Here is a 23,150-nt window from a genome sequence, read left to right as displayed (position 1 = left end):
GAAGGGTAAATGGGGATATTTGGGTGACAATCTTTCCAGAATTTCACCATTAAGGTGAAGGCTCACTAGCCTATCTCTGAGTGACTTTCTTTCGATCTGTACCACTAAGAAGGGGTCCTGCTTTCAGCTCAGCCTAAAATTCTTACCTGCTTTGGAACTCCAGGAAGGGGGAAGGGGGATATTAGGATGACAATCTTTCCAGAATTTCACCCTTAAGGTGAAGGCTCACTGGCCTATCTCTGAGTGACTTTCTTTCCCTTTGTACAACTAAGAAGGGGTCCTACGTTCAGCTCAGCCTAAAATTCTTACCTGCTTTGGAACTCCAGGAAGGGGAAATGGGCATATAAGGGTGACAATCTTTCCAGAATTTCACCCTTAAGTTATAGGCTCACTGCCCTATATCTTAATGACTTTCTTCCGCTCTGTACCCCTAAGAAGGGGTCCTGCTTTCAGCTCTGCCTATAATGCTTACCTGCTTTGGAACTCCAGGAAGGGGAAATGGGCATATCAGGGTGAGAATCTTTCCAGAATTATACCTTTAATGTGAATGCTCACAGCCCTATCTCTGAGTGACTTTCTTTCCCTTTGTACAACTAAGAAGGGGTCCTACTTTCAGCTCAGCCTAAAATTCTTACCTGCTTTGGAACTCTAGGAAGGGTAAATGGGGATATTTTGGTGACAATCTTTCCAGAATTTCACCATTAGGGTGAAGGCTCACTGGCCTATCTCTGAGTGACTTTCTTCCGCTTTGTAACACTAAGAAGGGGTCCTACTTTCATCTCAGCCTAAAATTCTTACCTGCTTTGGAACTCCAGGAAGGGGGAATGGGCATCTAAGGATGATAATCTTTCCAGAATTTCACCCTTAAGGTGAAGGCTCACTGGCTTATCTCTGAGTGACTTTCTTCCCCTTTGTACAACTAAGAAGGAGTCCTACGTTCAGCTCAGCCTAAAATTCTTACCTGCTTTGGAACTCCAGGAAGGGGGAATGGGCATCTAAGGATGATAATCTTTCCAGAATTTCACCCTTAAGGTGAAGGCTCACTGGCTTATCTCTGAGTGACTTTCTTCCCCTTTGTACAACTAAGAAGGGGTCCTACGTTCAGCTCAGCCTAAAATTCTTACCTGCTTTGGAACTCCAGGAAGGGGGAATGGGCATCTAAGGATGATAATCTTTCCAGAATTTCACCCTTAAGGTGAAGGCTCACTGGCTTATCTCTGAGTGACTTTCTTCCCCGTTATACAACTAAGAAGGGGTCCTGCTTTCAGCTCAGCCTAAAATTCTTACCTGCTTTGGAACTCCAGGAAGGGGGAATGGGCATCTAAGGATGATAATCTTTCCAGAATTTCACCCTTAAGGTGAAGGCTCACTGGCTTATCTCTGAGTGACTTTCTTCCCCGTTATACAACTAAGAAGGGGTCCTGCTTTCAGCTCAGCCTAAAATTCTTACCTGCTTTGGAACTCCAGGAAGGGGAAATGGGGATATTAGGGTGACAATCTCTCCACTATTTCACCTTTAAGGTGAAGGCTCACTGGCCTATCTCTGAGTGACTTTCTTCCCCTTTGTTCAACTTTGTTTATACTGTGTTGTGTTTGGTTGCAATTGTTGGTTATTGGTGTACTTGTTCTACAACTGTTTTATGTATGGTTCTCTGTTATAATGTAAACCGCCCTGAGCCTCCGGGGAGGGGGGTATAAAAGTATGATAAATAAATAAATAAATAAATAAATAAGAAGGCGTCCTACTTTCAGCTCAGCCTAAAATTCTTACCTGCTTTGGAACTCCAGGAAGGGGAAATGGGGATATTAGGGTGACAATCCTTCCAGAATTATACCCTTAACGTGAAGGCTCACTGGCCTATCTCTGAGTGACTTTCTTCCCCTTTGTTCAACTAAGAAGGGTTCCTATTTGCAACGCAGCCTAAAATTCTTACCTGCTTTGGAATTCCAGGAGAAGGAAATGGGGATAATAGGGTGACAATCTTTCCAGATTTTCACCCTTAAGATATAGGCTCACTGCCCTATCTCTGAATGATTTTCTTCCGCTTTGTAACACTAAGAAGGGGTCCTACTTTCAGCTCAGCCTAAAATTCTTACCTGCTTTGGAACTCCAGGAAGGGGGAATGGGCATCTAAGGATGATAATCTTTCCAGAATTTCACCCTTAAGGTGAAGGCTCACTGGCTTATCTCTGAGTGACTTTCTTCCCTTTTGTACAACTAAGAAGGGGTCGTACGTTCAGCTCAGCCTAAAATTCTTACCTGCTTTGGAACTCCAGGAAGGGGGAATGGGCATCTAAGGATGATAATCTTTCCAGAATTTCACCCTTAAGGTGAAGGCTCACTGGCTTATCTCTGAGTGACTTTCTTCCCCGTTATACAACTAAGAAGGGGTCCTGCTTTCAGCTCAGCCTAAAATTCTTACCTGCTTTGGAACTCCAGGAAGGGGGAATGGGCATCTAAGGATGATAATCTTTCCAGAATTTCACCCTTAAGGTGAAGGCTCACTGGCTTATCTCTGAGTAACTTTCTTCCCCGTTATACAACTAAGAAGGGGTCCTGCTTTCAGCTCAGCCTAAAATTCTTACCTGCTTTGGAACTCCAGGAAGGGGAAATGGGGATATTAGGGTGACAAACTCTCCACTATTTCACCTTTAAGGTGAAGGCTCACTGGCCTATCTCTGAGTGACTTTCTTCCCCTTTGTTCAACTTTGTTTATACTGTGTTGTGTTTGGTTGCAATTGTTGGTTATTGGTGTACTTGTTCTACAACTGTTTTATGTATGGTTCTCTGTTATAATGTAAACCGCCCTGAGCCTCCGGGGAGGGCGGTATAAAAGTATGATAAATAAATAAATAAATAAATAAGAAGGGGTCCTACTTTCAGCTCAGCCTAAAATTCTTACCTGCTTTGGAACTCCAGGAAGGGGAAATGGGGATATTAGGGTGACAATCCTTCCAGAATTATACCCTTAACGTGAAGGCTCACTGGCCTATCTGTGAGTGACTTTCTTCCCCTTTGTTCAACTAAGAAGGGTTCCTATTTGCAACGCAGCCTAAAATTCTTACCTGCTTTGGAATTCCAGGAGAAGGAAATGGGGATAATAGGGTGACAATCTTTCCAGATTTTCACCCTTAAGATATAGGCTCACTGCCCTATCTCTGAATGATTTTCTTCCGCTTTGTAACACTAAGAAGGGGTCCTACTTTCAGCTCAGCCTAAAATTCTTACCTGCTTTGGAACTCCAGGAAGGGGGAATGGGCATCTAAGGATGATAATCTTTCCAGAATTTCACCCTTAAGGTATAGGCTCACTGCCCTATCTCTGAGTTACTTTCTTCCGCTTTGGACCCCTAAGAAGGGGTCCTGCTTTCAGCTCAGCCTAAAATTCTTACCTGCTTTGGAACTCCAGCAAGGGGTAATGGGGATATTAGGGTGACAATCCTTCCAGAATGTCACCCTTAAGGTGAAGGCTCACTGGCCTATCTCTGAATGACTTTCTTCTGCTTTGTACCACTAAGAAGGGGTCCTATTTGCAACGCAGCCTAAAATTCTTACCTGCTTTGGAACTCCAGGAAGGGGAAATGGGCATCTAAGGGTGATAATCTTTCCGGAATTTCACCCTTAAGGTATAGGCTCACAGCCCTATCTCTTAGTGAAGTTCTTCCGCTTTGTACCACTAAGAAGTGGTCCTGCTTTCAGTTCAGCCTAAAATTCTTACCTGCTTTGGAAATCCAGGAAGGGGAAATGGGGATATTAGGGTGACAATCTCTCCACTATTTCACCTTTAAGGTGAAGGCTCACTAGCCTATCTCTGAGTGACTTTCTTCTGCTTTGTACCAGTGAGAAGGGGTCCTAGTTGCAGATCAGCCTGAAATTCTTACCTGCTTCGGAAATCCAGGAAGGGGAAATGGGCATATGAGGGTGACAATCTCTCCAGAATTTCCCCATTAAGTTGAATGCTCACTGGCCTATATCTGAGTGACTTTCTTCCGCTTTCTACCACTAAGAAGGGGTCCTATTTGCAACCCAGCCTAAAATTCTTATCTGCTTTGGAACTCCAGGAAGGGTAAATGGGCATATAAGGATGACAATCGTTCCAGAATTCCACCCTTAAAGTATAGGCTCACTGCCCTATCTCTGAATGACTTTCTTCTGCTTTGTACCACTAAGAAGGGGTCCTACTTTCAGCTCAGCCTTAAATTCTTACCTGCTTTGGAATTCCAGGAAGGGGAAATGGGAATATTAGGGTGACAATCTCTCCAGCATTTCACCGTTAAGGTATAGGGTCACTGGCCTATCTCTGAATGACTTTCTTCTGCTTTGTACCACTAAGAAGGGGTCCTATTTGCAACGCAGCCTAAAATTCTTACCTGCTTTGGAACTCCAGGAAGGGGAAATGGGCATATAAGGGTGACAATCTTTCCGGAATTTCACCCTTAAGTTATAGGCTCACAGCCCTATCTCTTAGTGAAGTTCTTCCGCTTTGTACCACTAAGAAGTGGTCCTGCTTTCAGCTCAGGCTAAAATTGTTACCTGCTTTGGAACTCCAGGAAGGGGAAATGGGGATATTAGGGTGACAATCTCTCCACTATTTCACCTTTAAGGTGAAGGCTCACTGGCCTATCTCTGAGTGACTTTCTTCCGCTTTGTACCAGTGAGAATGGGTCCTAGTTGCAGATCAGCCTAAAATTCTTACCTGCTTTGGAACTCCAGGAAGGGGAAATGGGCATATAAGGGTGACAATCTTTCCGGAATTTCACCCTTAAGTTATAGGCTCACAGCCCTATCTCTTAGTGAAGTTCTTCCGCTTTGTACCACTAAGAAGTGGTCCTGCTTTCAGCTCAGCCTAAAATTCTTACCTGCTTTGGAACTCCAGGAAGGGGAAATGGGGATATTAGGGTGACAATCTCTCCACTATTTCACCTTTAAGGTGAAGGCTCACTGGCCTATCTCTGAGTGACTTTCTTCCCCTTTGTACAACTAAGAAGGCGTCCTACTTTCAGCTCAGCCTAAAATTCTTACCTGCTTTGGACTTCCAGGAAGGAGAAATGGGGATATTAGGGTGACAATCTTTCCAGAATTATACCCTTAAGGTGAAGGCTCACTGGCCTCTCTCTGAGTGACTTTCTTCCCCTTTGTACAACTAAGAAGGGGTCCTACTTTCAGCTCAGCCTAAAATTCTTACCTGCTTTGGAAATCCAGGAAGGGGAAATGGGCATATGAGGGTGACCATCTTTCCAGAATTTCACCCTTAAGGTATAGGCTCACTGCCCTATCTCTGAGTTACTTTCTTCCGCTTTGGACCACTAAGAAGGGGTCCTGCTTTCAGCTAAGTCTAAAATTCTTACCTGCTTTGGACTTCCAGGATGGAGAAATGGGGATATTAGGGTGACAATCTTTCCAGAATTATACCCTTAAGGTGAAGGCTCACTGGCCTATCTCTGAGTGACTTTCTTCCCCTTTGTTCAACTAAGAAGGGGTCCTATTTGCAACGCAGCCTAAAATTCTTACCTGCTTTGGAACTCCAGGAAGGGGAAATGGGCATATAAGGGTGACAATCTTTCCGGAATTTCCCCCTTAAGTTATAGGCTCACTGGCCTATATCTGAGTGACTTTCTTCCGCTCTGTACCACTAAAAAGGGGTCCTACTTTCAGCTAAGCCTTAAATGCTTATCTGCTTTGGAACTCCAGGAAGGGTAAATGGGGATATTAGGGTGACAACCTTTCCAGAATTTCACCCTTAAGGTATAGGCTCACTGCCCTATCTCTGACTGAATTTCTTCCGCTCTGTACCGCTAAGAAGGGGTCCTAGTTGCAGCTCAGCCTAAAATTCTTACCTGCTTTGGAACTCCAGGAAGGGTAAATGGAGATATTAGGTCGACAGTCTTTCCAGAATTTAACCCTTAAGGTGAATGCTCACTGCCCTATCTCTGAATGACTTTCTTCCGCTTTGTACCACTAAGAAGGGTTCCTATTTGCAACGCAGCCTAAGATTCTTACCTGCTTTGGACCTCCAGGAAGGTTAAATGGGGATATTTGGGTAACAATCTTTCCAGAATTTCAACATTAAGGTGAAGGCTCACTGGCCTACCTCTGTGGCACTTTCTTCCCCTTTGTAACACTAAGAAGGGTCCTACTTTCAGCTCAGCCTAAAATTCTTACCTGCTTTGGAACTCCAGGAAGTGGAAATGGGCATATTAGGGTGACAATCTCTCCAGCATTTCACCGTTAAGGTATAGGGTCACTGGCCTATCTCTGAATGACTTTCTTCTGCTTTGTACCACTAAGAAGGGGTCCTATTTGCAACGCAGCCTAAAATTCTTACCTGCTTTGGAACTCCAGGAAGGGGAAATGGGCATATAAGGGTGACAATCTTTCCGGAATTTCACCCTTAAGTTATAGGCTCACAGCCCTATCTCTTAGTGAAGTTCTTCCGCTTTGTACCACTAAGAAGTGGTCCTGCTTTCAGCTCAGGCTAAAATTGTTACCTGCTTTGGAACTCCAGGAAGGGGAAATGGGGATATTAGGGTGACAATCTCTCCACTATTTCACCTTTAAGGTGAAGGCTCACTGGCCTATCTCTGAGTGACTTTCTTCCGCTTTGTACCAGTGAGAATGGGTCCTAGTTGCAGATCAGCCTAAAATTCTTACCTGCTTTGGAAATCCAGGAAGGGGAAATGGGCATATGAGGGTGACCATCTTTCCAGAATTTCACCCTTAAGGTATAGGCTCACTGCCCTATCTCTGAGTTACTTTCTTCCGCTTTGGACCACTAAGAAGGGGTCCTGCTTTCAGCTAAGTCTAAAATTCTTACCTGCTTTGGACTTCCAGGATGGAGAAATGGGGATATTAGGGTGACAATCTTTCCAGAATTATACCCTTAAGGTGAAGGCTCACTGGCCTATCTCTGAGTGACTTTCTTCCCCTTTGTTCAACTAAGAAGGGGTCCTATTTGCAACGCAGCCTAAAATTCTTACCTGCTTTGGAACTCCAGGAAGTGGAAATGGGCATATTAGGGTGACAATCTCTCCAGTATTTAAGCATTAAGGTGAAGGCTCACTAGCATATCTCTGAGTGACTTTCTTCTGATTTGTACCACTAAGAAGGGGTCCTATTTGAAGCGCAGCCTAAGATTCTTACCTGCTTTGGAATTCCAGGAAGGGGAAATGGGGATATTTGGGTAACAATCTTTCCAGAATTTCAACATTAAGGTGAAGGCTCACTGGCCTACCTCTGTGGCACTTTCTTCCCCTTTGTAACACTAAGAAGGGTCCTACTTTCAGCGCAGCCTAAAATTCTTACCGGCTTTGGACCTCCAGGAAGGTTGTTGTTGTTGTTGTTAGGTGCGAAGTCGTGTCCGACCCATCGCGACCCTATGGACAATGATCCTCCAGGCCTTCCTGTCCTCTACCATTCCCCGGAGTCCATTTAAGTTTGCAGGGGTCCTTGAAGGGGGCCAGGAAGGTTAAATGGGGATATTAGGGTGACACTCCTTCCAGAATTTCACCGTCAAGGTGAAGGCTCACTGGCCTACCTCTGTGGCACTTTCTTCCCCTTTGTACAACTAAGAAGGGGTCCTAGTTGCCGCTCAGCCTAAAATTCTAACCTGTTTGGTATTCCAGAAAGGGGCAATGGGCATATTAGGTTGAGAATCTCTTCAGAATTTGCCCCTTAAGCTGAAGGCTCACTGGCCTATCTCTGAGTGACTTTCTTCTGCTTTGTACCACTAAGAAGGGGTCCTACTTTCAGCTCAGCCTAAAATGCTTACCTGCTTTGGAACTCCAGGAAGGGGAAATGGGCATATAAGGGTGCCAATCTTTCCGGAATTTCACCCTTAATGTGAAGGCTCACTGGCCTATCTCTGAGTGACTTTCTTCCGCTTTGTACCACTAAGAAGGGGTCCTACTTTCAGCTCAGCCTAAAATTCTTACCTGCTTCGGAACTCCAGGAAGGGGAAATGGGGATATTAGGGTGACAATCTCCCCAGGATTTCACCATTAAGCTGAAGGCTCACTGGCCTATCTCTGAGTGACTTTCTTCCACTTTGTACCACTAATAAGGGGTCCTACTTTCAGCTCAGCCTAAAATTCTTACCTGCTTCGGAACTCCAGGAAGGGGAAATGGGGATATTAGGGTCACAATGTTTCCAGAATTTCACTATTAAGGTGAAGGCTCACTGGCCTATCTCTGAGTGACTTCCTTCTGATTTGTCCCACTAAGAAGGGGTCCTGCTTTCAGCGCAGCCTAAAATTCTTACCTGCTTTGGAACTCCAGGAAGGTTAAATGGGGATATTTGGGTGACAATCTTTCCAGAATTTCATCATTAAGGTGAATGCTCACTGGCCTATCTCTGAGTAAGTTTCTTCTGCTCTGTACCATTAAGAAGGGGTCCTGCTTTCAGTTCAGCCTAAACTTCTTACCTGCTTTGGAACTCCAGGAAGGGGAAATGGGCATATGAGGGTGACAATCTCTCCAGAATTTCACCATTAAAGTGAAGGCTCAGTGGCCTGAGTGACTTTCTTCCCCTTTGTTCAACTAAGAAAAGGTCCTACTTTCAGCTCAGACTAAAATTGTTACCAGCTTTGGAACTGCAGGATGGGGAAATGGGCATGTTAGGGTGACAATCTCTCCAGGATTTAACCCGTAAGGTGAAGGGTTACTGGCCTATCTCTGAGTGTCTTTCTTCTGCTCTGTACCACTAAGAAGGGGTCCTGCTTTCAGCTCAGCCTAAAATTCTTACCTGCTTTGGAACTCCAGGAAGGGTAAATGGAGATATTAGGGTGACAATCTTTCCAGAATTTCACCCTTAAGGTATAGGCTCTCTGCCCTATATCTGAATGACCTTCTTCTGCTCTGTACCACTAAGAAGGGGTCCTATTTGCAGCTCAGCCTAAAATTCTTACCTGTTTGGTATTCCAGGAAGGGGCAATGGGAATATTAGGTTGACTATCTCTCCAGAATTTCACCCTTAAGGTGAAGGCTCACTGGCCTATCTCTGAGTAAGATTCTTCTGCTTTGTACAACTAAGAAGGGGTCCTATTTGCAGCGCAGCCTAAAATTCTTACCTGCTTTGGAACTCTAGGAAGGCAAAATGGGCATATAAGGGTGACAATCTTTAAATGATTTCACCCTTAAGGTGAATGCTCACTGGCCTATATCTGAGTGACTTTCTTCCACTTTGTACCACTAAGTATGGGTCCTGCTTATAGCTCACCCTAAAATTCTTACCTGCTTCGGAACTCCAGGAAGGTTAAATGGGGATATCTGGGTGACAATTTTTTTAGAATTTCACCCTTAAGGTGAAGGCTCACTGGCCTATCTCTGAGTGACTTTCTTCTCCTTTGTTCAACTAAGAAGGGGTCCTATTTGCAACGCAGCCTAAAATTCTTACCTGCTTTGGAACTCCAGGAAGGGGAAATGGGTATATAAGGGTGACAATCTTTCCGGAATTTCACCCTTAAGTTATAGGCTCACTGGCCTATATCTGAGTGACTTTTTTCCGCTTTGTACAACTAAGAAGGGGTCCTACTTTCAGGTCAGCCTGAAATTCTTACCTGCTTTGGAATTCCAGGAGAAGGAAATGGGGATATTAGGGTGACAATCTTTCCAGAATTTCACCCTTAAGATATAGGTTCACTGCCCTATCTCTGAGTGACTTTCTTCCCCTTTGTACCAGTAAGAAGGTGAGTGACTTTCTGAGTGACTTTCTTAGTGGTGAAAATTCGAAGAAAGACTGGTAGATGCCACTGCCCCCCCCCCCAATTAAGAGTGCAATTCTGTAAAGATTGTCACTCTAATTGGCCCTTTGGCCCACAATCGTAAAATTCTTACCTGCTTTGGAATTCCAGGAAGGGGAAAGGGTGTATTAGGGTGACAATCTTTCCAGAATGTCACCCTGAAGGTGAAGGCTCGCTGCCCTGAGTGACTTTCTTCTGCTTTGTAACACTAAGAAGGGGTCCTATTTGCAGCGCAGTCCAAAATTCTTACCTGCTTTGGAACTCCAGGAAGGCGAAATGGGCTTATTAGGGTCACAATCTCTCCCGAATTTCACCCTTAAACTGAAGACTCACTGGCCTATCTCTGAGTGACTTTCTTCTGCTTTGTAATTCTAAGAAGGGGTCCTGCTTTCAGCTCAGCCTAAAATGCTTACCTGCTTTGGAACTCCAGGAAGGGGAAATAGGGATATTAGGGTGACAATCTCTCCAGAATTTCACCATTAAGTTGAAGGCTCAATGGCCTATCTCTGAGTGTATTTCTTCTGCTTTGTAACACTAAGAAGGGGTCCAGCTTTCAGCTCAGCCTAAAATTGTTACTTGCTTTGGAATTCCAGGAACTGAAACGGGGATATTAGTGTGACCATCTTTCCAGAATTTCACCCTTAAGGTATAGGCTCACTGCCATATCTCTGAGTGAATTTCTTCCGCTTTGTACAACTAAAAGGGGTCCTACTTTCAGCTCAGCCTAAAATTCTTACCTGCTTTTGAACTCCAGGAAGGATAAATGGGGATATTAGGGTGACAATCTTTCCCGAATTTCACCATTAAGGTGAAGGATCACTGGGCTATCTCAGAGTGACTTTCTTCTGCTTTGTAACACTAACAAGGGGTCCTGCTTTCAGCTCAGCCTAAAATTCTTACCTGCTGTGGATCTCCAGAATGGGGAAATGGGCATATTAGGGTATCAGTATTTCCAAAATTTCACCCTTAAGGTTAATGGTCAGTTGCCTATCTCTGTGTGAATTTGTTCTGCTTTGTACCACTAAGAAGGTGTCCTACTTTCAGCTCAGCCTAAAATTCTTACCTCCTGTGGACCTCCAGAATGGGGAAATGGGCATATTAAGGTGATAATCTTTCCAAAATTTCACCCTTAAGGAGAAGGCTCACTGGCCTATCTCTGAGTGACTTTCTTCCGCTTTGTACCACTAAGAATGGGTCCTACTCCTGAATTTTACCCCTAAGCATGGTTCCTATTGGCCTCTCTATGTGTGTCTTTTATCCTCGTGCACCACTACCAAGGTGTCTTAGTTGTAGCTCAGCATTATACTTTTTCTTCATTTGGATCTCCTGGAAGGAGACCATGGGCATAGCGGTGTGACAATGTCTCCTGAGGGGGCCCAGTGACTGTTCTCAGTGAGTCTATCAACTATTTTGCACCATCATGATGGCGTTCTAGTTGCAGCTGAGGCTTACTCTATTCCCTGCTTTGCACAACGTGGGAAAGGACCTGTTCGCTTCTCAGAGTGACAGCTCCTCCAGAATCGGGATGACTGCTCTCAACGAGTCTCTCAGCCATTTTGTACCACCAGGAAGGGGTCTTAGTGGCAGCTCAGCCTTACTCTCTTACCCTTTTTTCTCTACCCGCATTATGGCCCACTGATATAGAGTAATAGTCTCTGCTGAATAACAGTAGGTGCTGAGTGTCTGTCTCTCTTTACCGCCCTGAATCACCAGGTTGGGGCCCTGTGGCCCCTCTGTGACTCAAGTGCTTTGTTCCACCAGGAATGTGCCCTAGTTGCAGCTCAGCATTATGCTCCTGCCTCATTGCACCACCTATGAAGGGGCACAACCCAATATAGGAGTGACACTCTCTGCTGAAGAACACTACCAGTGGGTGTTCGGACTCTCTGTCTCAACAATTTAGCACTACCAGTGATGGTACATAGAGCGCTATGCTCTTGCCTTCTTTATAGCACTCTGGAGGGGGCCAGTGGCCTCCGATTTGCACTTGCAGGAGTGTGGCCATGTTGCAGGTTAGCCTTTTGCTGTTTCTTTCTTTATACCATCAGGGAAAAGGCCCAGTGGTTCTCTGAGTGACACTCAGAATTGGTTTTTACCCCCATTAAGTGGATCTAGCTGCTGCTCAGCCTTATGCTATTACCTACTTGGCAAAGTCTATCAAAGTCCACTAGAGCAGGGGTAGTCAAACTGCGGCCCTCCAGATGTCCATGGACTACAATTCCCAGGAGCCCCCTGCCAGCGAGTGCTGGCAGGGGGCTCCTGGGAATTGTAGTCCATGGACATCTGGAGGGCTGCAGTTTGACTACCCCTGTCTATTAGACCAGCACCCACTCACCCCTAGTGGAAGAAGACTCAGCCTCCATCGGAACCGTCTGAACGAGGTGGGATGGGATGGATTATTTGTGTTTTCACCACCTGCTTGTTTTATTGTAAATTGGGGTTTTATGGGGTTTTTTTTGTATTTTAATGTTTTATTCTGTGAACCGCTGCGGGTTCCTAGGAAATGCGGCGGTATATAAATTGAAATAATAAATAACCACCAGGAAGGGGGCTTAGTGATCGCTCTCAGTGACTCTCAACCACTTTTCGACCCACCCAGAAGGGGTCCTAGTTGAAGCTCAGCCTTACATTCTTTGCCCCACCTGGGAGGGAGCATATCAGACTGACCATCTCTCCTGAATTGCAGCACCAGGGAGGGGACCAAGAGGCAGCTCACCCTTATCTTCCTTCCTCTTGGGACCACCTGGGAAGGGGCCCAATGTTTCTGCTGAATTGCACTACTAGTGGGTGCTCAGACTCTCTCAGTACCTTTCTACCGCCAGGGAAGGGGCCGAGTTGCAGTGGTTGCTCGCAGTGACCCTCTCAACTGCTTTGTACCACCAGGAAGTGATCCTAGTTACAGGTCAGCCTTCTTATGTGCTTTGCACCACCTGGGAGGGGTCCCAATGGCATATCAGAGTGACACTCCTGCTTAGTACCACTAGGGCAGTGGCTGCTCTCTACTGCTTTGCACCTCCAGAAGGTCGGCTGAGTTTCAGCTTAGCCTTACACTCTTACCTGCTTTATGCCGCTAAGGAAGAAACCCCCTGGCTGCTTAGTCTAACTTTCTCACCTGGTTTGTACCATTAGGGAGAGGCCCCATGGGTAGCTCAGATTTACTCTCTTGCCTACTTTGCACCAAAAGGGAGGCTGCCCAAAGGCAGCTCAGAAGGACTCTTCGCCCACATTACAACATCTGGGAGGGGGTCGAGTAGGAATTTGGACTGACTAAATAGCTTTGTGCCAACAAGTAGGAGTGGCAACTGAGACTGATTGTATCAACCACTTTGTACCAGCTGGGAGGGGGACCAATGGCCGTTTGGACTGACTCTCTCACCCACTTCGTGCTTCTCGGACTCTCATCTGCTCTGCACCACCTGGGAGGGGGACCAATGGCACGTCAGATTGACTCTCTCATATCCTGGGAGGAGAGCCAGTGGCATCTCAGACTCCCATCTGCTCTGCCCCACCTCACAGGGGGACAATGGCTGCTCAGATTAACTCTCTCATATCCTGGGAGGAGAGCCAGGGGCATCTCAGACTCCCATCTGCTCTGCCCCACCTCACAGGGGGACAATGGCTGCTCAGATTAACTCTCTCATATCCTGGGAGGAGAGCCAGTGGCATCTCAGACTCTCATCTGCTCTGCACCACCTGGGAAGGGGACCAGTGGCAGCTCTGATTGACTCTCTCACCCACATATCCTAAGAGGGGAGCCAGTGGCAGCTCAGACCCTCATGGGATCTGCACCACCTGAGAGGAGGCCTTAGTAGGAGTGATAATCTGGGCCATAACCATTCCAATCTACCAGGCACTGCTGGACTCCCTATCACATCCAGGATTCCAGGTTATGTACTACTTAAAACTCTTCTTGCCTGTCAACCAGTACTGGTTGTTCTGGAGGTGGTGTCTCAACTTGATAGAAGACATCCTTGGCCCTGTTTAAATGTTCTCATAACAAGGCATGCTGGGCTTTGAACTCTTGACCAGAGGCACAAAGTAGGTCATGGATGCTGCTTGCCAGAAATTAGGATGATAGCCAAAGTTGGCATAAAATGGCGATTGTCCAATGGAGGTGTGCTCCACATTGCTGTATGTGAATTCAGGGGGTGGGGTAACAGTTGCACCCAATTGTCCTACTAAGAATTACTGTAGCGTTGGAGGTACTGTTCCAGGAAGGTCTGCCCATCAGTTTGTGGATGGTGGGCCAAGGAGAGATATAGTTGAATTTCTGGATGCTTGTGCAGGGCTCTCCAGAAATGTGAGGTAAACTGAATCCAGTGCATGGGACAAAGTGTGCCCTCTTGTGAAGTATTCCACCACTTCTTGGATGATAGTGTGCATCTGGACTTTTTGGAGGTCTGTGATGAAGTTCAGAGTATGCCATGGCTGTAGCAGAACTGGAAGTGGCTCTAGTAAACTGGATGGTTTCCTGACAGTGTACTTGGTCTGGTGACAAGTGGAATACCTCTGGATGTGTCGGAAGTCATCCTTCTGCAGGCTTCACCAGTTGACTGCATTGCTGATCAGATGAGTGGTCTTGAAATGGCCAAAATGTCTGGCTGCAGATGTGTCCTGGTGCAGCAGGATGATCTTTCCACAAGGAGCTGGGGGCACGTATTGCAGTGGATAACCACATCATTCCCCTCTATGGTAAAATCAGAGGTCTTTCTGAGGTTCTCTTGAAGCTCCTTGACTTTGGCCTGAGTATGGAGTTCTACCCATTGCTGTGCCCAGATTCAGTCTTCTAGTATCTGGGCTTCACCTGTGGTGGCAAAGACCTCTGGAGCCAGACAGGTACAATTGGGAGATCATGAGACTGGCTTTTTCCAAAGTCACTCTTTTGGGAGAGAGCATCTGCTGATTTGTTCTTAGTCTCTGGGATATATTAGATCCTATTAAACTGGGTTAAGAACAGGGACCAGCTAACCAGGCTTTGGCTGAGGCAGTGTGTATCTGTAGGTGTTTCAAGTTTTTATGCTCCATCGGGACAGTGATGGATTCCAAGGAGACCTGTAGGTGGTGGCACCAGACATCACACACCACCTTGATGGTGAGGAGTTCCTTCTCCCAGATTGTATAGTTCTTCTTCACTGAGGAGCGTTGCCAGGAATGGAATATACTTGGTCACTGGGTTATGATATCAGCTGCTAGTTGGGGCAAGTGGGCCTCTATCACCTGGTTGAAGGCATCAATCTTGACCATGAAAAGAACACTGGATCTGGTTGGGCCATAATTGGTTCACAGGCAAAACAATCCTTCAATGAGTAGAAGGCTTTCTTGGTTTCAGGGGTCTAGTGGTAGGGAATCTTTGCTTGGAAAATCTGGGTCAATGAGTGAGGCTGTTCTGCAAATGGCCAAGAACCCCAAGAACGCTTGAAATTCCTTCAAGTTGCTTGGTGCTTGCCAGTGTGGTATGGATCAGACTTTCACAGTGGGCAGTGCATTTGGGAATACAAGCACCCCACTAGTAAGGGGACATCAGGCTTGAGGTTGATCCTACAATCGTATGGGCGATGTCACAGCAATTGGTCCACCCCTTGGTCTTCAAATATGTCTTTGTAGCTTAGATATTTTGAGGTAGCTGAGCCTCTATCTCAGGTTGGTTTGAGCTCAGTAACACTCAGTAACACTCAGTACTGAGTAACACACACATATTGGCAGTGGGAGGAACTTGAGTTCCTGGCTCTCCCAGTTGATCCAGGGGTTGTTCTGGATCAGTCAGTTCATGCATAAAATCAAGTGAAAGCACGGCATGTGAGGTAGTGTCCAGGGACATCTGTTCCTTCTGTTGCTGCACACACAGGGTGATAGGTACAGTTTCCTGGGTTGCCAGGCCTGACGAGGAGCCATCCATTGTTGACTTCCACTTTGATCACCTGTTTCTTCACCTTCAGAGGTACTGGTGTTGTTTGGTGAAGGAGACATCCATATACATCTGGGAAGCGTCAGAATAAATGAGGGCCTGAGCTGAGCCAATGGTTTTCAGGGAGCAGAATCCAGACTGATATCAGGGTGTGCTAGAGGCTGCAGGAGTCAGAGCCTCTGGCATGATGAGTCTCCCCAAGCTAAGAGGCTCACATTCACTTGGGGCCAGTTGTTTAACAGATGCCATTGCTCCTTGGGGCAGGCATGAGCAAAGTGTCCAGCCCCACTCGTGTTCCTTTTCCTCTGGTGTGAGGTGTGGCCAGGCAGCCCCAAACTGCATAGGTTCTGTTGGTTCTTGGGGCAGTGACAGATGGGACTGGGGTGGTACAGTTTCAAACCTACATCCTAGTTCTGCCCCTGGTCCACTGTCATTTCTCCAACAGTCTATCTATCTATGCAGAGACACAGAACCATCAAGTCAGTCAAGGTGGCCTCCTCATCCAGAACACCCTCATTGAAATCCTCCAGGTATTGACCTCAGAGTGCTGAGGTGTTCCACTGAAGGTCCTGTGCCAGTTGCTTGAACTCTTACGCTGTAATCTGCCACGGTCAGCCTCCCCTGCTGCTTTTCCTGGATTTGGCAGTTGGCCTGTCCCTCCTTCTGAGTGTTGGCAGAGAAAAAAAAACCACACACACACATACTTTTAAATACCTTCCCCTCCATTTGGGAACCGATAGCATCCTGTAGGGGGCTATCTGTTGGGGAAATTTCCCCTCTTTCCCCAGCCCAGGTTGAGATATGAACCTATCCCCTCCTAGAATACTAATTTCAGATAGTTTGGTTGCTAGGGAAGTAACTCAGATGACACTGGGGATGCTATCAATTATTACTCAGCCAAGGAATAAACACCCTTTTCACAATCTGCCTTTTAGAGTCCCATACTTCTCTTTCTACTCCACTTAGGTGCTCTGTCTCCTCCTCCTCCTCCTCCTCTTTCCCCTTCTCAGCCCCTGCTGTTCTTTTGGCTACTCTCTCTTCAACCTACTTCCAAAGCATTCACCAACTGTCACTCCCTACAATGTTCTTTGGGCTGTATGGGAAACAACACTTCCCAGCTGTTGGTTGCTCATTGTGACATCCCCCCCTCAGTCCCCAACAAGCCAGCCCCTTCCTGTTTGTACAGAAAGAGAAAGTAGGATCTTCCTGGACATTTCCAACTACTAATTATTGACATTATGGTTTGGAGGAGTCACAGTCTTAGGACTGTTAATACAGAACAAGCGTCGTATGTATTGGTTTTGGAGAAAAAAGCCTGGTTTGGGCAATATTGTCCCTTCCTTCCTTCCCTGGGAGAGACAGCATCCTGATTTCCTGCCCTGCTCACCAGTTTTTAAGTACTTATCCAGCCTGACTTGCCCCCTTGGCCAGGTTCCCTGCCATTCAGGCCTGCGAAGGACCACCATGGGTCCCTGGAGAAAGATTCCAACTCCCTCCCCCCATAGGCCCCTGATCCAAACCATGCAAGTAATTTTGTAATTTTATACTGGTGCACATTAGGCTTGTGGTACACAATTTAGGCATGTGCAATTTGATTTGATCTGGCCCAAAAGTGCCTGAATCAGCCAACATCAGTCCAAATAGCCACTTACCAATACATATAAAAGGCTGAATAAATCTTGCTCAGATCGTCAAATTAAACTTTAAAGAGAAAGAGAAAGCGGGAAAAGTTCCCCTTTTTCCCTTTCCTGGGCTTGGGGGAGGGGGCGTGGTGGAGATAAAAGTAGCAAACCTGTGGCATAGCTGCAGAGGCCTCTTCTCAAAAGAACTCCCAAGTTACAAAAAGATCGGACCAGGTGGTCCAATTCTAGGGGCAACCCAAGAGGATGTCCTATCTGATTTCCATTATTTCATAAGATGGGGGGGGGGGGACAGACTCTCTCGTCTGTTCGTAGGAAATAATGGAGTTATTCTTTTGTTAGGACGCTGGAGACTAACAATTACTGTAGAAGCCAAGAGCTGTACGGATTTTGTCTTGCTCCCATGCTGACTTGGTTGATGAGCTCAGCAGAACAGAACACTAGTAGAAAACTTCTAGAATCAAGCCATTTTTAAGCATCTCTGGCCTGGCGGCACCCACTAGATGCTTTGGGAAGTCTGAGACAGTTAATGGTACTCTATCATAGGCCAGTCTTGGCCTTCTCCAAGACTGAAGCACATTTGTCTAATAGATCATCAAGCCAGACAACTCTGAAGCAATACAGTAATTCTCAGCCAGCAACAGGTCATTTTCTCAGTCTAGCCCAGGGGTTCCCAACTAGGGGTTCACAGGACCTCTGGAAGGGGTCTGCAGCCTTTCCCTCCTGCCTTAATGGACTTGTGTGAGAGAGTTCTCTCATGGTTTCCGCATCTGGGAGAGAGCAGAACCTTCATCCTACTCCCCGCTGAAACCACCTCCCATCTCTCCCGCCCCCCCCCCCCCATCCTCCTTGAGCCTACCTGTTAATGTGGGTTAACTTCTTTGGGACAGGGTTATGCAGGGAGGCATGATCCGCTGACATCACTTGCAGGGCTCCTCAAAATCTGAAAAATAATTTCAGGAGCTCCTTCATGGTGCAAAGGTTGAAAAGGGCTGATCTAGCCTTTTCCTCTTCCTTCCTTTGCACCCAGCTCAGCCAGATATTGCAGAGAGTGAGTTAGGCTGTTGTACCTTTCTTTACCTTAATTTGTCTCTACCTTTCCAACACTTTTCTCATGCATTTCTCCCTCCCTCCACTTAATTTTTCCATGTCCCCACCCATTTATTTTCAAGTCTTGGTCTCCAGCCTTTCTCATCCCTATCTTGCTAGGCAGCAGAAAGCACTTAATTCTAGTACAGTAGCAAACCTCTCTTAATATTATTATGAGCCGGTGGGGGGGGGCAGTTAATATTTCTCCAGGATCTAACCAAGGAATACAAAGATGCTCCCCCCACCCTTTACATGCATGTTAATGGAATACTAATCTCTATTTCCTTCTCAATGTGTGGGTACAATATCTCAGGCTCAACGCCCTGGCATTTGCAGGTAAAGCAGTCCAAGGTAGCAGTTCTCTGCTCAGCCCCACCTACCTCACAGGGAGAGGAAAGCAAGGCGATTGTAAGTCGCTTTGAGACTCCTTCCGGTAGTGAAAAGGGGGATATCAAAAACAACTCTTCTTCTTTGTTATTATTTTTATACAAACTTTATTTTATGCTGGATTTTAAGATTTCCCCCCTTTTTTAAAAAGTTTTTTTTTAAGTTTAAGAATGGGTTACCAACCTTCAGGTGGTACCTGTAGATTTCCTGCTATTACAAATGACCCAAATCATTTCCCCTGGAGAAAATGGCGGCTTTGGAGGTGGACTCTATGGCATTATACCCTGCTGAGGTTCCTGCCTTCACCAGGCTTCACCCCCCAAAATCTCCAGGTATTTCCCAACATATAGCTAGCAACCCTCTCCCCACTGGGAGAATGGAGGCATATCAATTAAGCAGGCGGACAATCAGGCCCAATCTTTTAGCACTACGGATTCCTGGTAACCCCAAACCAATTGATTTGTTTTGTTCTGATTTGTGCTTTGGATCAGGGTTCCACTGGTGGGCCCTGGTGCCATTTTTGCCAGGGGCTCAGGGTTGCTCTTGGCAGCCCTGCTGAGTAGATAGCCAGAGCTGTCCCTGCTCTTGACTGTGCTCAGCCTTCCGTGAGCCCCCAGTGGCTGCAGTGCAGAACTGCAGTAGAAGTAAACTACATTTTTGTTATTTTGACAGATGCTGCCTGTGGCGCCAGGGTAGGGATGCCAGCCTCCAGGTGGGGCCTGGGCATCCCCTGGAATTACAGCTCATCTCCAGACTAAAGATTGTTCCCTTTGAGAAAATGATCCTGTTGGAGGGTAGAGTCTGTGTCACTGCACCCCACCAAGGTTACCGTTCTCCCTAAGATCCATCACTCCCAAATCTCCAGGAGTATCGCAGCCTGGATCTGGCAACCCTTCCCTACCATCCTCCACCAGGGGCCTGGAGGCTCCTGCCAACCCTTATCCAGAGGCCCTCCAGCTGACATGGGCCCTGGGATCTTTGTCCCCCCACCCCCCTAGTGGCCCTGCTCCCATTGATAAAGAGAAATGTAAATGTCATGGGGTAGGGCCCATGGGGGTAGGGCCCATGTCCGTCCCCACTACTGGCGATTCCTCTGAGATGTATCGTTTCATGTATCGTTGACTAGTTTTAATGTAAACCGCCCTGAGCCTTCGGGAAGGGCGGTATATAAATCTAAATAAATAAATAAATAATGGTGTCTACTTAGGCTGGGTTGTCTCAATCAGGGTTTCATGGAAACCAGGGAATTTCTTGATCGTTCTAATAGGGTTTCCCAAATGGGTTGGAATTAATTAATCTGTAAACCGCCCGTGGCGCTGCGGGCGCCACGGACTAAATAAAGGAGTAAGACGTTCTAGGGCGGGATGTGTCTGGGATGATCCGGACCCTTCCTCATGACAGACAATCGGAGGGACCAATCGGCAGGCGCAAAGCGCCTGCCGATTGGTCCCTCTGATTCCCAGCCCCAGCAACTGCGATCCGCGCTGCGCGCGGCTCGCAGTTGCTCCTGGCCTGACGCGGTAAGAGGCGCAAAGCGCCTCTCGCCACGTCAGGCTGCCGCCCGAGAGAGCCAGAGAGCCTTTTTAAAGAGAATCCTCCCTGGCCGGCTTCTCCTTCGAAAACTGGATGGCTGCTCCGGGAGCCGCCAGAAGATGGCTACCCTTGCCGGGGCGGGGGCCCTGCAGCCTTCTCCCGCACGTTGCGGACGCCTCACCCGGACAAGCCCCCGAAGACGTCCGCTCCCACTCCCGCGGAGCTGCCACAAGGTCAGCGGAGCGCCTTCCCCGGGGCCTGGGGAGCTTTTTTCCGGAACGGGGGGGGGGAGAAAACAGCTCCCCAGGCCCCTAGCGCCCGCTGAATTTTGGTTTCAACGGGCTCTACTACTAGTTTTAATATATTTTTAAATTTGTTAAATGTTATTGGGGTGCTATGACTGTATATGGTCATGTTGACCCAGCCTCCCCAAATGGCCAGTGATGGGCCTGAGGGGGGTGGAAGGGGAGGGGCCCCGGGTGGGCGTGTCCACAGCTAAGTTTCCCAACCAGATTCTTCACGCTTTGTCCACTTCTGGGGTTTCTTGAAGCCTGAAGAAGGTTTTAGGCGTTTCTCAAGGGTAAAAAAGTTGAGAAAGGCTTACTTAGGCTCAGAGGCAGGGATTCATCTTGTAGAGGGAAGGAGATGAATTACCAGAAGATCTCCATTGTTTTTGTTTCTCTTTTTATTTCCGCCTCCATCTCCTCCCTGCCCTCTTGGCTCTCCCCTCTCCAGCCCTGTTCCTTTCTAGGCACCAACTGCCATTGTCCAGCCCCTCCCTCCAACAGTCTTTTGTCTCCATGGCAACAAAGCGTTCTTAGCAGCTGTCACTCATTCTGGTTCCTCCTCCCACCTTTCTTCCCCAACATGGCAGCCACATTCAGCCCCATTTTTTAAAAAGAGAGACTCAGCCACAAGTCCTTTTGATTGGGTGTGATTTGTGTGTGCTGGGCTCAGAGAATTGTCAGGGTCCCGAGGTCCTCATATAGGTGCCAACCTGGGGATTGGGAAATTCTAGGAGATTTGGGGGTGGAGCCTGTTGAAGGCAGGATTTCAGGAGGGAGGGATCTCAGAGGGGTACTTTGCCATACAGTCTACCCCTCAAAGCAGATTGTTTTCTCTGCACAGTTGTCTGGAGAAAAGTTATAAAACATATATAAAACAGATAACTTTGCTGTGTCATTTAACCACATTTGAATTCGAAAGAGGAAATAACCTAAAACATAGATATCATTTTTGCAGTTCAGGAAAGCAGTGTGGGGAAAAAGCTTAAGCGCCATCTCCCAATGCGCCATGGTCTTAATTTGAATTGGGACCCTGTGTGCTCAAGAACTGAGTCCCAGAGAATAGAATTTTCTGGGCAAAATACCTGTGGTGGCCCTGGGGGGAATATACAATGCAGAGATCATAAGTATATGCAGCCCTTTTAGAAACAGACCTGATTGGGATTGCAGTGCTCCCTCCATACCCTGGAGATGTGTCTGCCCTGCTTCACCTGTCCTCTTGGAGGAATGGTTGTTGCTGTATGGTGGAACCTATGCATTGTGTATAAAAGATCAATCTAGGTGACTGGGAAAGACCTTTCTATGCCAGAGTGCTGGTGCCAGTGCCAGCTGAACATATTGCCTTAGACAGACCCGTGAACATGTGAAGCTGCCTTCTACGGATCCAGACCCTTGGTCCATCAAGGTCAGTATCTTGATTGTCTCCTGAGACTGGGAATGGCTGTCCATGGACTCAGGCCGAAGTCTTTCACAATATCTATGGCCTGATCCTTTCAAGTAGAGATGTCGAGGAATGAACCTGGGACCTCCCGTGTGCCAAATAGATACTCTGCCATGGAGGCTGAGTCTCTTTCCCACAACCTGACTCAGTCTTAAGACGACTTCATACATACATCCTGGAGCAAAATGCCCCCTTCTAGACTATTTCAAAATGACCACTGGGAAGTGTTTTCTTCTTCTTCTCTGAGCTCTGGAGAGAGGTGACATTAATCACTTGCTCACCTTCCTTCAGCTGCGGGTTGATCTAATCAGGATACACAGGGGTTCTTCCAGCTGCTTCCACTTCCTGGAGGCAGGCATTTGAAAGGCGAACAGGTTGTCTTCTTTCCAGAATGCCCTGGAGGAGGTAGGACACAGGTGATTTTAAGCCGCTGGAACCAGGGGGAGCTCTTTTGCCTGCTGACCATCAAAAACGCAGTTTGTTCTGGTTTGGGAAGAGGTAGTCAGCCATCTTGGACCTTGTGGCTGCTAGGGAAGCTTTTGGAGTGAGGTGTCTACTCAAATTTTAACATCAGATAGTTATGTTTTAGTAGTGGGATAAGAAGGATTGTGGTTTATCCAATTTCTTTTGACACATTTGCTTAAATCTGTGCTGTGCCAAAGATATGCTTATGAACCTAGTTCTATTTATAAATCCTTTATAAATTTGAAGCTGGCAGTAGTTCTCTGGTCTACATAGAGCTCCCCCATCTCAGAAACCCTTGTGCAGAACAAAGGGAAGACCCAGAGTCAGGGGAGGGAGTTGGGCAAGCAGATATTCAACTGTCTGAAACTTTTGCTGGAGATGCCAGGGATTGAACCTGGGACCTTCCACATGCAAAGCAGAGGCTCTATCACTGATCCATCTCTTCCCCCCCCAAAATCTAGCTTCTTGTTTGGGATCTTATCTAACAGTCAAAGAGCTACCTTAGTTTTCATTCTGCTGTATTTCATCCTGTAGAAGCCCAGCTTGCTCCCAGGGTGCAGTTCTCTCATTCTCTGCCCATATTCCTTTCTCTCTAGCCTTGGCATCTGTACTCCACTGTGGTAACTTGCTGGGTAATTTTGGTCCAGTCACACACTCTCAGCATTACCT

General features: G+C 46.9%; 1 protein-coding gene across 2 annotated transcripts in view; it reads right to left on the bottom strand.

Annotated features, from left to right (window-relative positions):
* LOC143831362 (exendin-3-like) overlaps positions 1-20,993 on the bottom strand; it is a 90,906-nt gene extending 69,913 nt beyond the window's left edge. Inside the window, exons 1-2 of one of the 2 annotated variants that reach the window (XM_077324369.1) lie at positions 20,896-20,993; positions 18,142-18,225 (exon numbers count right to left, since the gene is read on the bottom strand). In XM_077324369.1, the coding sequence (XP_077180484.1) occupies positions 18,142-18,203 (62 nt within the window). In that variant the 5' untranslated portion in view covers positions 18,204-18,225; positions 20,896-20,993. The remainder of the gene's footprint in view (positions 1-18,141; positions 18,226-20,895) is intronic. The other variant, XM_077324367.1, reaches the window with a different exon arrangement.
* Between the last annotated feature and the right edge of the window lie 2,157 nt (positions 20,994-23,150).

Source organism: Paroedura picta, chromosome 3, assembly GCF_049243985.1.
Source record: "Paroedura picta isolate Pp20150507F chromosome 3, Ppicta_v3.0, whole genome shotgun sequence".
NCBI lineage: Eukaryota > Metazoa > Chordata > Lepidosauria > Squamata > Gekkonidae > Paroedura > Paroedura picta.
This window is presented reverse-complemented; position numbering and strand designations above follow the sequence as displayed.